General features: G+C 38.5%; 1 protein-coding gene across 8 annotated transcripts in view; it reads right to left on the minus strand.

The window, feature by feature from the left end:
• Positions 1–17,888, minus strand: part of ATE1 (arginyltransferase 1) — a 168,830-nt gene that overhangs the window by 77,245 nt on the left and 73,697 nt on the right. For all 8 annotated transcript variants that reach the window (XM_032423335.1, XM_032423331.1, XM_032423334.1 and 5 more), the window contains 2 exons: positions 14,956–15,137; positions 10,686–10,785 (listed from right to left, as the gene is read on the minus strand). In XM_032423335.1, the coding sequence (XP_032279226.1) occupies positions 10,686–10,785; positions 14,956–15,137 (282 nt within the window). The remainder of the gene's footprint in view (positions 1–10,685; positions 10,786–14,955; positions 15,138–17,888) is intronic.

Below are 17,888 nucleotides of genomic sequence, written 5' to 3' on the forward strand. Positions count from 1 at the left end.
ATCTCAGAAGAAAATAAAACATTTCCATGGACATATGGTAGGCAAAATTTTCTTGAACAAGACACAAAAGCCCTAAAGACTACATTAAAATTAAGAATTTCTCCTCATCACAAGATACCATTAAGAGAATAAAAAGACCAGCAGTGAGTGGAGGAAGTTACCTGTAAAACACGTATGCAACAAAGGATTCCTACCCAGGATGCCATGAAGACTTCTACAAACAAGAGCCAGACAACCCAACAGAGAAATGGGCAAAAAAATTTGAACAAACACTTTACAAATGGCCAGCAAACATGTGACAAGGCATTCAACTTTGTCAGTCAACATAAAAATGTAAATTAAAACCACAATGCTCCCCCCACAGTACACTATCAGGATGGGAGGCACCTGGAACTCACCATGTGTAGGTGAGAGTGTAAATAGGTACATCCACTTAAGTTATGGGCAGTAGGAACTAAACCCGTGATCTAGCAATTCCATACCTAGGTCTATGCCCATCAGAAATATATTATGTTCACCCCAAGACATGTGAACAATGCTCATAGTTGCACTACATTAGCCAAAACCTAGAAACAGTTCATCCCCAGGAGAATGGGCATACAAGCGATGAGAATAAACCACCCATTGTTCCACACACCACATGAATAAATCTCACAAATATATTGTTGAATGGAACAAGTCAGTCACAAAATAAAATACGTTGAGTGATTCCATTTATGTAAAGTATAAAAGTATATACTTTTGTAAAGTATAAAAACAGGCAAAATGAGTCTATTGTGGTTATCTTTGGGGTTGGATAATAACCAATGGGGGCATGAAAGAGGTTTGTGTGGGGCTGGAATATTCTGTCTCTTGATCTTGGTGCTTGTTGCACAGGTGGATGGAATCATTCTGAAAATTTATCAAACTGTACAATTAAGAATGGTGCACTTTTCTGTATACACGTTTCAATAACCAGTTTTAAAAAAAACAAACAAAAAACACTACAGCTAGGTAGCAGAGACAATTCTTGGAAAATATAAACTGGACCACTGAAGACAGGCCTGACTACGTTTTTTCTAAGCCCGGTGTTCCAATTAGAGACCTGTGAAGAAGCCAGTTCCCTGCATGCTTCCCTTCACTTCCCCGCTTTCCTCATTCAGACAGATGCCCGCCTTCCACAGGCACTGCACATCAATAAGCTCACTGAGCACCTCTGTGTGCCAATTAATGTGCCGAGCACCAAGGACAGCGAGAGGTCAGCCACGGTTTGCTCACGGACCTGACCAGCAGGAACCATGTCTGATCCTATTCCTCTTGCCTCGGCATCTAGCAGGACGTTTTATACTGAGGAGGCCCTCCGTAAACACTGACTAGTCATGTATACCTCCAAACAACTGGAGCACAAACACAGCTACAGAGAACGCACTTAGAAGTGCCAAGAGCTCACAGGATCAGAAAGGCTGCCTCCACCTTCACTCGGCACACGGGCGTGGAGCTGTTGGGGGCAGCAGTGGGCAGACAGAGCGAATGGTCTGGAAGGAAGCTCCAGCTGGCACATGCAGCGCTAAGTGCAAGACCTTTTCAGAGGCAGGAGACCGGACAAGGCGGGGAGACATGGAAGCTGGAGAGCACGGAGTGTAGTGCCTGACAGTCAGGGAATGGGGGCTGGGTGAAGGAGGAAAGCAAACTTGCTTTTTCAGTAGGTCAGGGCACAGCTCGGGTAGTAGTATTTTCCAAAAGCACCAAAGATGACTGCTGTTTTTCAAAGGTTAGGAATCATGCCCTATGCCAGGCTTCCTACTTCACTGTGGGCAGACAGATGAGGAAAAGGATGGGAAAAGGCACATGATTAAATACGCTTTTAGTCCCCGGTCAACATTTACCTTTAATATGCCAAGTATTTTAGAATTCTCCAAAATTAAAAGTTATATGCAGCTCATCATAAATCTAAGAAACAAAGCCATTTATATGAATTTCAATTCCAAATTCTCTCTTATGTTACTAAAATGAAAGTGTGAGGAGCGCCTGGCTGGCTCAGTCGGTAGAGCGTGTGACTCTTGGTCTCGGGGTAGTAAGTCCAAGCCCCACGATGGGTGTAGAGTTTATTTAAAAAGATAAATCAAATCTTTTTAAAAATGTGAGTTGCTTCAAACTCTGGGCAAGTTAAGCATCTTGAGCTTCAATTTTCTCACTTGTAATGAGAAGCTTAAAACACATGGCCCTTAAGGAATTGCCTTTTGACTCTGATGGGGCAAATTTCCACATGTGACAATTTTAGAAACAAGAATTTGTGATGAGCATGTGAATTCTCTTACCTCCCACTGCCTGCAGGAGGCATCAAAAATCCCTTACTAAAATTATTCTGTGGTCATTTTTTCTACTGACTCTGTCTAATTCATCGGACATTTAACATCCAGAGCAACAGATTCTGAATCACAAACTCCAGAGTTGTGTTCTGTGCTGTGGGTAACCGATGAGATCACTTGTATTTCTTTCCGACCAAAGTAGCAAAGTCACTACTATGTGTACCCAAATACATCACCCGGGGCTGCAATACCATAGTAAAATAACATTTGCTAATTTGTCTGGTCAGGAAACTTCAAAAAGCGTGGGAGCTTGGGGGTTTCAACAGCTTGTGATTTTGCAGAGGCAGCTTTGTATATAAACCCCAATTTTTTCCTGTAGGTGCTTTTGTAACAGTAATGCCAACTGCCTTCTTTTAGGCAAACTCCTGCCGAATTCCAGAGGTGCTGTTTGGCCACAATCAAGCTGAGGCACTGACTTGAAGAATGATTAATCACAGATGAATTAGCTTTTTGTTTCTTTTCTGACATTTCCGAACCCTTTCTGAAGTTTCAACTATCTGATGTCTGGCCATGTCATGCTACCAAAGCAGACTGCCTGAAATCACTGTTTACTTTGGCCTGCATACAAGTCTGGATAAGGATTTAGTCAAAACACCTCTTTCAGATCACAGAATGGCCTCACAGCAGCACCCTGAGAGACAACACGGAGAAGAAATTTTAAAAATTATACCTAACATCATTTCTATATACTCCAATTTTTACTTTCAAAGGAAATCAAACAGTTTTGAATTGTATGGAAAGGGGTCAAAATAGAGAATATGAACCAAGCTTTACATGTAAATATTAAACATTTCAGAAGCACAGGAAAATTCATTTAAAAAATACTTAGAAAACAAACCAAATAGATTTAAACCAACAGCTTGATTTTTTAAAAGTATATATAATAATACTGTGTGTATACATACATATAAACTATATAACATATAAACTATATAATGCATATATAAAATAAATAAACACAAAGCAACAGCTCAGTTTCCAAGAAATACTGGTGGTTAGGCCGAATGAGGGGAAAACCTGCTCAGGTGTCCACTGCAGGCCATGTGCTCTAGGAAGTGACCCCTCCCATCACTGGTCAGAGTTGCACAGGGTCCCATCCTCCTTGCCAGGGACTGGCTCAGGCACAGACAAGAGGCACAACTCTGACAAGTAAAATGAGTGATGTGGGCTGGGAGGCTTCTTGGTAAGGTTTCCCTTAATTTAAAAAGAGATACAGACAACCTCACACACTTTGGGATATCTACTGTCAAACAAAACCAGAAAATAACAAATGTTGGTGAGAATGTGGAGAAATGAGAATCTGTGTGCAGAGCCACTATGGAAAACAGTAGGGTGGGTCTTCAAAAAATTAAACATAAAATTGCCATAGCACCCATTTCTGTTCATGTCAGCCAGCTCCTGAGCCCCCAAACTGGTACTGATTTATGCTAAAACTATATCAAGTCCCATTAACATGGCCACCATTATCACAACAGTTAACGTGAACAGGGATAATGTATCAAGCCCGCTCCTTTCATTAATGACTATTTTCCAGCTCTCATTAAATCTTTTCTAACTACCCTGTGCCTTACATCTAAGACTACAGGCACAAACAAAACACATCTTACTAAGGAATGTTTATGTAAATCAGCCTTTACACATACACACACACCAGCAAAATCAAAAGAATAAAAATGTGTTTTAGGGACTCTGAGGCACAAAAACATAACTGCTGTAAACTAGCAAACCATCGAGGAGGATTTATGGCAACAGGTGCCATCTATGTAACTATGAGGATGACCACATGGTGATTTTCATCTTCATCTTGCAGTGCTCATCATTACCATTAGCAAGACAACCAAAATCAAAATTCATCATCATGTTAAGAAATGCCTTGTAGGCTCAAGTCAGGGTATTAAATGAAACGCCTTACAAAGATGAATTCCCATAAGCCAACTGGGCACATCCCTAGGCATGACTGCATATGGAAATTAAGTGACTTTGCCAAAACTCTCTCACAGTGAGCCATCAGAAGCTTCTCAGATCAGTTCAGCTCACTTAAGGGTCAATTCTGGGTCTGAACAGCTCCACAGAGAATGATTTCTATCTACGTGGACATCTACATCTCTATCTAGTCATCTCCATCCTATACATGTGTTTTAGTCATCTGTTGCTGAGTAACAAACCACTCCAAATCTTAGTGGCTGAAAACCACAATAATTTATTATTCCTCCTGATTCTGTGAGTTGGCTACAGCTCAGTTAGGTGGTTCTTCTGACGGTATCTCTTAGGCTCACTCAGGCAGCCGTATTCATTCAGCAAGCTCGGCTAGAGCTGAAACATCCAAGATGGTCTCAGGCCTCCCAGGTGGTGTCTCTTGCCAGCAGGAGTTGGCCTTTTTACATGATGATGGCTGGCTCCCAAGACAGAGGAAGGGAAAGCTGCCAGTCCTCTTAAGGCCTGGGCCTGAAGCCCCAGAGAGTGCTTTTCCATGGTATCCTGTTAGTGAAGTCAGAAGGCCAGTCCAATCAGGGCAAGGGAAACAGAATCTACTTCTGATGGATGCAGCAGTATGCACATACAGGGTGAGAAGAACTGATGATGGACACACACCCTGGAAACCATCTACCATGCCATGGTCCTCCCTACACATAAAGATAAACTCGTCATTTCAGCATGCCCTCATCAAAACTCATTACTCAATAAAAAGAGAGCAGGTAAAACCAGCCCTTTTGTGTATCTCAGACCTGCTGTTAAATACTTTCATTTGCCCTACTTCATATAAGTGTATTATATGGTGAAGGCTGTAACTTAACATGTCTAAATCTACACAAGAAAATCCAAATGAAACATTATTCTAGTTTCAGGTACAGTTACGTATCACTGGGTGTCACTGGGCATTTATTATCCACATGCCCCCTCAGCTGTGACCTCCGTTAGGGCAGAGCCCACATCTGCACTGTTTACAGCTGTATTCTCAGTGTCTAGAGTGTACCAGGAACTAAGACACTGCTGCTTCTCAATTATTAATATTCCTGTTTTAATATACATTCCTTTTTTAATACCAGATAGAAATACACAGATTTCTCCACGTACATTTTACAGTGTGGCAAAAATACTCCATTACTAATGCTTTAAACACTTAGTTATGCTCCAAGAAAGAAGATACACTTTTAACTATTACTGTAGTTATATGCTAAATTTACCCTCACTGAATCTTGAAAATGAGAGATTTTACAATAGTGTGCAATTCATTTTCTGTGAGTTACCTTCTTTGTTGGTGTCTAGTTCTGGACCTTCAAATTGCAATGAGAAATATTCATGCTTGAACCAACATCTACCTTACAATTTTGAACAGCACATTTCTGACTGAGAATTCCCACTTTTACAAGCAGTTGTGCTGTTCCTTCATAACAGGGTTCTCATTTGCTGAAAATATAATAAAATATCCTTAGATGAAATGAAAACATCTACAAATGGAACAAAATAGTCACTTTATCCTGCCCACAAACATCTGAGCTCAGACTTTTTCTGCCCTAAATGGACAAGGCCAAAACCAACAGATACCCTGCAGCGCAACACAGGAATTATTCTGGAGAGGTTCACCTTTTTGCAGCACCAACCCCAACAGAGTTCAGTGCCACTTTCCTCCAAACAAAAGATAAAAGTGTCCACAACCCTGCAAATTTTCATAAAGTGAGGCAGTATTGGTACACACTAGCATAAGCCTCTGCTTTTCCCCAGCATCTGAACTAAAAAGTATGGCTAATAGCACAAGCAGGCCACTTAGAAATCTGGGTGCCATTTATCAGTATATAAACACAGAACTTCGACAGGTCTCAACAAAAGCACAGGTAATGATTTTGTGCATGCTACCCAACTGGGTAGGTTCTATCCTACGAGTCAGTGCAAGAAGATTCTATACTCAAATTGAGATAAAAACACAATATATCTCAGAGCACCTGGCTGGCTGTTCGTAGAACATACAACTCTTGACCTCAGGGTCATGAGTTCAAGCCCCACACTGGGCACAGAGCTTACTAAAAAAGAAAAAAGAAAAAAACAAAACAAAAACAAAAACAAAACACCCCACAATATATCTCATTTCTGTATCATTCCCATTTTACAGTTGCAAAACCAAGACCAGCTGTAATTAAGCAACTTCTCCAAACTGTCACACACTCCTGTACCACCACCGCCCTTTGGTATCAGGTATTTGTCAATACTCCATGATACCCAGTCATATTCCCTTAGAACCACCTATGTGTCTTACTCAGTTCTAATCTGTTTGCAAAGCAGAAGCTGTCCTAGTCACACTCAGTAAATACTTGTTAAACAAAAGGGAGTTTCCTGACCCGCAGCACTAGTATTTCTTCTCATTAATTCAACAAATGTCTATTAAAAATTAAACATCTATTGTGTGGCAGGCACACTTTTAGGTACTTGGCATACATGATGAAGATAAACATCAAAAGTCTCACAAACGTATACACAGGAGACAGACTTGAATTTTGGGAAGAAACATAGAATGCTAAGGAAGCTGGGGATGGGTGGGTAGGTGAGTGGTCAAATCTAGTCTTAGTGTCCAGTATAGATTACTGGAGCAAGTGACCGCTAGGCTGAGAAATGATGGAGGAGGAGTTTGCAAGCATGGAGGATGGGTAGAGGGAGATTGAAAAACAAGAGATCAGTAAGGGTAAAGGCCCTCGAGTGGGAAAACCCAGCTGAAAGACTCCGGTTAGTCAGCCTGCAATGTTCAGGACCCAGATAACAAAATGTAGATATGAGCTTCTTCACCAGAGTGATTCTGAATTTAATAAACAGAAATTAGCTAACTTTAAAATGAGAAATAATTATCTTCCCAGTTATTACGCTCTCAGATGTGAAAAATTAATCTGGTGCAGTGGTTCTCAAGCTTGACTTCACATTAGAATCTCTGGAGCGTTAAAAAAAAAAAAAAAAAATGACGTCCATGGTTTGACCCCTAGCCAATGAATCAAAATCTTGGAAGGTAGGGGCCCACTGGTATTTTTAAAAAAGTTCCTCAGGTCATCCTGAAATACAGCCAGAATGGCTAACAGCAGCAACTCAAAAGGAGACGAGCACTAGCTGTCCTCCAGTCTCATCCTGAAATGACCCCTCGTCTTCCCATTGGCTGACTTCCTGTCAACCAAATCTCAGTCTAAACGTTATGCCTCTGAAAGGCTCTCCCTGACCCCACTCGAAAGGAGCCACACCTAATAAGTATTTACCACATCACACAGTGCTCATTCCTATCTGTTTGTCTTCTTTATTAACTTGTTGTAGGTCCTTGAGACTAGAGATCTTGCCTGTATTGTTCATTGCTGCATTTCCAGCAGGAGCTCAGTAAGTATTACATGAATGAAGGAAAAAAAGATCAGGTGGGCACTGGGGTATCTATCATGCAAATGGAATTTAAAAATAATATCCTGAAGCTATAATTCTGACAAATTTCGGTTGGGTATGATTAAGCCAGACAGATTGAACAGTATGGAGAGCATTTTTTAATTCTTAACTAAAAACTAGATATGAGCCAGACTTCTATTTCCAAGCAGAGCTCGACTTAGGAAGGAGACTGAATAACATACAACATTTAGTCTGGACTGGAGTCAACAAAGGTGGATAAAAAGTCTTCATACAGGGCGCCTGGGTGGCTCAGTCGTTAAGCGTCTGCCTTGGGCTCAGGTCATGATCCCAGGGTCCTGGGATCGAGCCCCGCATTGGGCCCCCCGCTCTGCGGGAAGCCTGTTCTCTCTCTCCCACTCCCCCTGCTTGTTTTCCCTCTCTTGCTATGTCTCTCTCTGTCAAAAATAAATTAAAAATCTTTAAAAAAAAAAAAAAAGTCTTCATACAGAGGAAGAGGTGATGAAAATATGGTCAACATTTCCATGAACAACAACAACAACAAAAAAGAAACAGGTTAAAATATGGAGCAATTAAGATTTTAGCTTAGGTATAAGGAAAAACTCACTGAGGGAAAAATCCTGTGCCACTAGAGTGGCCATTACAGATGGGAAGTAAAAGTGAAACTTCTCCAAGTCCCTAAGATTGGCATAAAAATACTTCTGTTTAGAAGGGGTCATGCACAAGTACACAAAGGCAGATGAATATATAGGATGGCTAGACTTTTCTTTTGAGTGTTATTATTGTACTACAATATCCAGAGTATGTGAGTTTCCTACCCTGAATTTATTTAGATCTGGTACCACAAAAATGAGCTAGAAGGAGAGAACACTAGTAAAAACAGTACCAAGTAAGTATTTTTGGGAAAAGAGAAATATATTCATGCTTTTCTTTCCACAGAGAATGTATGTTTAGACCTATCAACTAAATTAATAATTCAGGCATAAAGGAAATATTTGAACGATTAAATTCACAAGTTACGTACAACGTACACTTAAACACGGGAATTAAATGCCAGCAGGAAGCCTTGCCAGAAGACCTGGGCTATGTCAGCATAAAACCAGCACGGTATTGTGTATCACCCTTCTTTCAAAGCCAGTTTTGCTTCTAGGATCTACAGTTTCTAACAGTGGAAGCATCCCTTCCCCAGACATTCAGCACTTAACCTCAACGCTCTGGAGCCACTTTTGTTCATTCCCACATTTAGTTAATCACCATGTTTTGTGGATTATTCATTTGTATAGAGAAAAAAAAAAGAGGGAGGGGAAATTTACGGATTAAAAAGATTTACAAGACACATCAACCAAATGTACAGACCTCGTGTGGGTTCTAAGTCAAACAAACTAAAAAATATTATGAGACAATCAGAAAATACAAGCACTGACTAGAGGTACAGGAGGATATTTAGAAATACTGTTAATGCTTCTGAGGTGTGATGCTGAGACTGTGATTTTGTTTTCAAAATGCTGTTATCTTTTAGAAATACACATTAAAAAATGTGCAGATGAAATGATATTCTGGATTTGTTCCAAAATATTTCAAAAGATGATGGAGGTAGGAATAGGGATGAACGAATAGATGAAATACGAGGTACTGCGAATTGCTAAAGCTGGGTAATGGGTACAAAGGGGTTCGATTACACTTTTCAATTTGGTTTATGCTTTTAAAATACCCATAACTTTAAAAAAATGGTAACTTACACATATGAATATGTTTTTTGATTTCCACATGCTATGTTCTTGGCTCTGAAACCTCAATGACTCCCAACTGCTTAAATACCTCAGAATAGCTTTCAAGTCCTTCAGAGTCCTTTGGTTACCCTTTTTTATATGACTATGTCATGGGCAAGGTCACCTGCCAATCCTTACTTGTCTGCTCCTTCTCTCTGACCTATGCTTCCCCATCTGCCTACTCGATATCAGGCCACTTAACCAAACCATTCTCCTAATCTGTTTTCATGTAAAATACTCCCAATCCTCACCACGATTACAAGTTTTAAGAGGAAGATTCATGTTTACATCTTTTTGCCTCTTCAGAGCTTAAAGCAGTGCTCTAAGTAGAGCGAAGGAGTTCGGTTCCTGTTTTTATGGTGGGCGGGATGTAGGGAAACTGCTCCTTCATATTGCTCTACAGTTACCAGAGTTTTTACATACAGTAGGCTGCTAATCCTTAGAAAACATCAAAGAGTTTAATTAAAGACAGTCATAAAAGATAAAACTTTTTTTTAAAGGGGAATTCTGACATACAGTTAAATCTCACAATAATACGATGAATTATAAAGTCAGAGCAATAAAGGCTGTGGTTCTCACTACAGAAAGCTTCATTTCTGAGGCAGCAAAGTGATTTCCTTCATTAACTCACTCGTCACCCCTTCAAAGTCCAAGTCCTATACGCCCTGAGACAAAAATCATATTAAAGATTAATTTTTCTATGATGAAAATCTTACAAACATTTGTATTATTATTATTATTTTTATTATTGAAAATACCTCACTGCCTACATCGAGCTCCAGTTTTTCTGGACTGTGACTGGGTCCAAAGGAAACAAAGCTAAAATGGAAGGGAAGGAGAAAAAAATGGAGGGTGGGGGAAGGGTTAGGATGCACCCAGACAAGGTAGATTCCTAGTGGGTGTTCTGTTCTACCCCAAGTAAGCAGGCCCTACTGAATGTTCTAGAATAGCTGGGATTTCTATATATTTGGTTAATTTCTACAGATCATTCTGTACTAAGCAAATATTAAGTGCCTATGTGTCCAGCACTGTTTTAGGCAATGAACAAGCCAGATTCCATGAAAAGTTTAAAACACATTTAAAAATAATTCATTATATACATTGTAAATACACAAGCGAGTTAAACTAATATGATTAGAAACCATGAAAGCATTAATGTTCATGAACTGCATCTAGAGCAGACACGCACGAAAATCAGCTTTACCTTGTATTTCATCTTGGGACATGAATGAATGTAGAAACCCATATAATAATAGTTGAGTTGAGATGTTTTCTGATGAAGTTGCCTAGTAAAACCAATTTCTCTGCCAAAAGAAGAATAAAGATGAAGGTACAGTTAAATCTCGTTCCAATACTCAAAGTACATGTAATTTGATGTCAAATATCTGATAACATCTAAAAATATAATGTTAAGCTATTAAGAAACTCCAAGTGTTGAAAGCAAAACAATTTTAAAAATGCTTTAAGGGGCGCCTGGGCGACTCAGTCGTTAAGCGTCTGCCTTCGGCTCAGGTCGTGATCCCAGGGACCTGGGATTGAGCCCCACATCGGGCTCCCTGCTCCATGGGAAGCCTGCTTGTATTCCCTCTCTCGCTGTCTCTCTCTCTCTGTCAAATAAATAAATAAAAATCTTAAAAAAAAAAAACAAAAAACTTTAAGATAGCTTTTACTAAAAAGACCTAAACAACTCTGAATTATTTTGAGCAAATGCATCTAAGTTCACATTTTACACTTTATTGAGCATACTAGTTGATCTAAAATTCAAACAGCATAAAAATAAAGAGATCTATTTAATACATTACTCATTATCCCCTGGAGTTCTCAAAAGACTGGGTTTATCAAGTGAAAAACAGCACAGCAAGTTTTATAAAACTCAAAAACCAACACATTTCAGGAAGAATGACTATTATTATGACCATTTACATGCAAACATTTGCAACTATATATGATATATAACTCCTTCCTACATCTAGATGTTACTCTAATATTTATTCTCCCTAAAACTAAAGAGTGGAAGAAAACTATGCTATCTCACCACTTTTTCTCTATTTGTTGGCATAGGCGAGGTTTAACCGAACAAAGACACTGTCAGCAATGCCCAGGCTTGAAGTGGTTTTAATTTGCATCCGGATAAATCTGGGCACAGAACTTCATCCTACTTGCCCAAATGAATGACTGCTTGTATTTGAGAGTTTTAAGGAAACTTTAGTACATTTCTAAAGTAGGAGAAAAGTTGTTTGTTTCGTTTTTATGTTTGTTTCTTGAAGGCCTGCTTTCTTTTTTTCTTTCCTTCTTTCTTTCCAATGAGTGCTTGAATTCAAGGAGAAATTTTTTAAGTGAATAGTCTGTGCATTTTGCAAGTTCAAATTTAAGTCACGGAAGGGTTGTGATCCTACAAATTCATCTTCTAAATCCAAGCAGACTGAACATTATTAGCCTATAACAGAATAAATCCCACTATTCCTAGAACTAATCCACTTTCAAGGTTCAAAGTGAGGAAGAAAGCACTGATACACTAACGCGGGACCACCCACCTCTGACAACAGCACTCCTTCCCTTGGTCCTGCATTGCCCCTCGCTCCCCCAGTTATTCAGGCCCAAACCTGGAGCCATCCTTAACTGTTCTTCTCCTCTCACTCCCATGTCCAATCCATCAACAGGTCCAGCTGGCCCCATCTCCAAAATATACCCTGAATCTGACCTCACTACCTCCACCTCAGCTATTCTGGTCCAAGCCAGCATAATGGCTCCCCTGGATGACTGCAACAGCTTCCTGACTGGCTTTCCAGGTTCCACTCTTGCCCCTCTGTAAATCCCACAGAGTGGCCTAAGTCGTTTTTTACAATATTAATCAGATCAGGTAACCTCCCCAAACCCTTCGCCTTCAAATTGGGTTGATATCCCACTTAGACAAAATCGAACCTCCCTACCATGACCTATCAATCGCAGCTCCATCGGCCCCTCCTCACCAGTGCCTCCTGCATCTCTGCCCTCCCTGCCTAACTCCTGTCTACATCCTACCCCATATCCTAGCCCGCAGGACTTATCTTCTCCATTCTGACCACCTCAGTTGTTGTACCACCCATATTTCTACCCTTAGACTTTTATTTAAACAGTTGGGTCCTTTATTTTTTCTTGGCTCCTCAAATGTCACCTGTCCAGAGAGGTCCTTCCTGACTGCCCTATACAAAAAGGACCTCATACCTACCACTGTGATTTTATTTTTGTCACAGCATAATGGAGTATTTAAAATTATGTTGGTATTCTAATTTACTGTCTGCTTTGACAAAGCTGGAAACCCTTATTCATTTCTATGAATTGTGTCCGAGACACATAGATTCTTCTCAAATAAACATCTGTTAAACAAATTAATTCATTTCTAAAATTCATCTTGCTAACAAAACATAAATAAATGTCATGCTCATGATCCCCAATTCAAACATTTTTTTAAACCTACAGACTAGGTTATATAAAAATCTATATTGATTATAGATCAAAATATAAAAACTATATGCATTTACAATTTCTTAAGAAATTAAAGAAATTAAACAGATTTCATTGAAATACACTATAATCAATAATAGAACCAGCAATTTATAGCCCGTTCTCCCCAATTTTGCTTGGAAATAATCAAATTTCCTGGCTGCCTTTCCTCTTCTAGAAAACTCAGCAAATCATATTCTCAAGAACACTAAAAGGAAATGACAAGACTGTAATGCAGAGGCAATCTCCCTGCTTTCAACTGGCAACAACTTTCATGCACCCAGGCTCCTCTGCTTCTTCCTCAAAGCTCTCCAGCTCTAGAATTTCAAGAGATATACCAAAGCAATAAATAGAACTCTTATAATTTTGCTGGGGGGGGCGCCTGGGTGGCTCAGTCGTTAAGCGTCTGCCTTCAGCTCAGGTCATGGTCCCAGGGTCCTGGGATCGAGTCCCACGTCAGGCTGCCTGCTCAGCGGGAAGCCTGCTTCTCCCTCTCCCACTCCCCTTGCTTGTGTTCCCTCTCTCGCTGTGTCTCTCTCTGTCAAATAAATAAATAAAATCTTTAAAAAATAATAATAATAATTTTGCTGGGAATTGATTATTTACTACCTCAAATGCAGCAGGATTTCAATATCCCTTAGTTTATTGAGATATGAAATGTCATATATAGGTTGGAATTCACTATGTGGGAATAAATATTCTTGATATTTATCTGAGAAGTCTAAACAAATCTATAGCTACATACTGTAAAGTGATAGATACAAAAACAAAACAAGAAGGAAAACGACAATAATTTCAAAGTGTTGGCTGATTTTGGTCCAAAGAAAAAGTAGTTTTCTGAAATAAATATACACTTCTAAAGTTACAAAATGTAAATGCTTTAAATTATCAGTTCCAATATCACTGGCGTCATTATGTGTCATGAATATTCTTAATTAGTTTATACACAAATGTAATTAAATACATAAGAAAAAATAAAAGATTATTACAGAGATCAGTTGTAAACACTGTATAATTGTGAATCTGCTATAACTTGGCATTAGGAGACATTAGGTTGAAAACACCAAGATAGAGAATTTTTCTTTATATTACAGACTACTGAAACACACAGAATCAATTATGGACCAGATTTTTTTACAAAAATCAAATGGAGATTAAAGAAAAATGCCAACTCTTCCACTTTTATAATTCAGAAAAAAACACATACACAGCAAGTAAAATAAATAATCTCAAAGTGCATCTTCCCAAGACGTGAGAATGTGACCACTGGACACAGAGATTGGGAAAAGAGAAAACAATGACACCATGAGAAAGAGAGAGTCCCAAGGTCCCAGACAAGCAACAGAAAAATAATTTTCAATTCTCCTTCCCTTCTCTACCACATATATACGCAGACTAGAAGGAATAAAAATAGAACAAGTATTTTCATGGAATAAGGCCCTAATCTTTCTACCATCAGGATAATGCAAAATCTCTGTGCTGTGCTGCGTATATCTGCAGCCATGGACATAAAAGGGAAATAATCTTTTGATGAGAGCCACAAGTTAAGTGGATAGTTAGGGACTTCCCAGTCCTGTTCCATATACTTTCTCACATTACTTTATTTATATTAGATTCATTTAACCTTTAATTATGAAAAAACATATACAACAATGACAAAAATATGTAAATACTATAATATTTAAGGAACATTAAGTTGTTCTTGATAGAGTAGCTTAAATAAAGACATAAACAAAAAAAGCACCCCACAAACACAATGACTTGTCATATACTAGACGAGATGGATAACTTAAAAAGCTACAGAATTACCATCAGACATTGGCCTCAGTTCTAAAAGTGGTATTCTAAATACCAGTATATAACAGACTACTATAGCAACAAAATTATGAACTATCAAGTAGGATTTCTGCTGTCATATGATGAACTCTAATCAAATGAGGAATTATCTGAAGTTCCATATAACCCATGAGAGCTGTCAAAAGTAATCTTACCGTAATGCAGAGTAGACACCCAAAGACAGGAATGAATAATCAGGATCGTAGTACAAATATACAGACGAGACACAATATGGAAGGATGTCAATCACCCCCACAGCAATGATTCTTCCATCAAGCCAATACTGCTGGTGAAAGGAGCCATAACCACAATCTGGTCCATGAGGGGGATTCTCAGCCTGTGAGAAAGCAGACATACATATGAACAGTTTGTTTTCTTTATCTTTATATTAAAAATCTTAATAATTATCCTATTATACTTTTATTTTCCGTTGTAACTCCTAAAATTTCCCATGTTGCCATCATCCTCTGCAGTCACACCCTGTAAAACTTTTTACTTGTATAAACACTGACCGAACAAAAGAATGAGAAAAAGAAATAAACTTAAGATTTTTTTAACTTGTTTAAAAATTTAACAGTAGGAAATATAAATTTCACAGGATAAGTAAATATTAAACTATATTTTCTGTTCCACATAAAATTTGGGAAAGAAACGGTGTATGAGAGAAGATGGAGAACAGAAAAGGAGAGGCGGTGCATCAGAACAGAACTGCCCCCATACTGCCAGCCAGGCCTGATCTGTGACGACCCTGCACTGAAAAGGCATATGATCCCATTATTTTTTCTAGGTAAGAGTTCTTGTGTAATTACAAAAGGGCTGTAACACTTCCTCTTTCTGGCCAAAATAAAGTTATTTCCCTACCATTATCTTAATGTAACTATAATCCACAAAAGAAATGAAGAGATTTCAGAATATTACCATTTATCTGTAAATAGTTGAGTGACATTTTTCATTTTAAAATTCAGTATGACTTTATTTTTTTTAAAGATTTATTTATTTTTAGAGAGAGAGAAAGAGCACACGGGGGGAGCAGGGGAGGAGAGCTGAGGGAGAGGGAGAGAATCTCAAGCAGACTCCCTGCTGACCGTGGAGCCTGACGGGGGCTCAATCTCACAACCCTGAGACATCGTGACCTGAGCCAAAACCATGAGTGGGACGCTCAACCCAACTGAGCCACCCAGGTGCCCCTAAAATTCAATATGATTTTAAATATAACTGTTGCTAAATGAAAATCATAAAACAAAAATTATGACACATCATAAAAAATGCTTTGCTCTAGGGATGTTAGAGATTAACAATTTAAGTGAACAAATACAACAGCACATGTATATCATTTTCATACAGCTAAAACCACAGATAATATGTATGGATACAAGTAGATGAGAATGAAGAAAAATGAAATAAGTTGGTCTACCAATATTAAAACCAGGAAAAAAAAAAACATTACAAGATAGGAAATCTACAGATCAGTATCTCTCCTAATACAGATGCAAAAATGCTCACCAAAGTATCAGTAAATCAAATCCAACAATGTATAAAAAGAATTATATATGTATGTGACAAAGTGAGATTTATTCCAGGTACAGAAGGCTGGTTCAACATTAGAAAAGTAATTTTTTAAAAAAAGCAATTAATGTAATCCATCATGGAAACAGGCTAAAGGAAAAATCCTATGATATATCAACTGACACAGAAAACACCTCTGACAAAATCCAACACCCTTTCATGACTAAAAACTCAACAAATGAGGAAGGGAAAGGAACTTCATCAACTTAATAAAGAACATATACAACAAATCTACAGCTGACATCATACTTAATGGTAAGAAAATGGATGCTTTCCCCAATAAAATCAGGAACAAGGCTATGATACCCTCTCTCATCACTCCTATTCAACATCATCATGGAAATCCTAGCTAGTGTAATAAAATAAGAAAAGGAAATAAAAGGTATAAAGATTGGGAAGGAAAAACAAAAACTGTCCTTATTCACAAATGACATGATTTATTATGTAGAAAATCCAAAGACTCAACAACAAAAAATGGAAATAATAAGCAATTATAGCAAGGTCACAGGACACTGAGTTAGCATTCTAAAGTCATTTGCTTTACTATATACCAGCTATAACTGGAATTTGAAATTAACAACCCAATACCATTTGTAAAACCAAAAAAATCACATGGCTAAGTATAAATCTAACAGAATATGTACAGAATATATATGCAGAAAATTCTGACAGAAGGAATCAAAGAAGAGGTATTACATGTTCATGAGTCTTCATCGGAAGACTCAATATTGGTAAGATGTCCATTCTTCCCAAGCTGGTTCACAGATTTAATGCAATCCCAATCCAAATCTCAGCCAACTATTTTGTGGATATCAACGAATTTATCTAACGTTTATATAAAAAGGCAAAAGACCTAGAATAGCCAACATAATACTGAAGAACCAAGTTGAAGGCCTGACACTACCTGATACCAAGACTCTGGATAAAGCTGGGGCACCCGCGTGGCACAGGCGGTTAAGCGTCTGACTCTTGGTTTCTGCTCAGGTCATGATCTCGGGGTCATGAGAGCCCCGTCTGTGTTAGGTTCTGCGCTCAGTGCAGAGTCTGCTTGAGATTCTCTCTCCCTGCCCCTCCCACTTGTAAGTGTGCTCTCTCTCTCTCAAATAAATAAATAAATCTTAAAAAAAAAAAAACTTACAATAAAGCAATGAAGCTACAATAATCAAGATAGGGTGATACTGGTGAAAGAACAGACAAGTAGAACAGCATAATAGAATAGAGAGCCCAGAAATGGACCCACATAAATACGGCTGACTGAAAGGAGCAAAGACAGTTCAATAGAGAAAGGACAGTCTTTACAACAAATGATGCTGTAACAACTGAACACCCAAATGCAAAAAAATCTAAATCTAGACACATCTTTCAAAAAAATTAGCTCAAAATGCACCATAGGCCTAAATGTAAAATGCAAAACTATAAAGCTTCTCGATGATAACATAGGAGAAAATCTAGGTGACCTTGGGTTTTGCGATGAGTTTTTAGACACAATGCCAGAAGCATAATCCATGAAATAAATAACTGA

Source organism: Phoca vitulina, unplaced genomic scaffold (assembly GCF_004348235.1).
Source record: "Phoca vitulina isolate PV1807 unplaced genomic scaffold, GSC_HSeal_1.0 scaffold28, whole genome shotgun sequence".
Taxonomy (NCBI): Eukaryota; Metazoa; Chordata; class Mammalia; order Carnivora; family Phocidae; genus Phoca; species Phoca vitulina.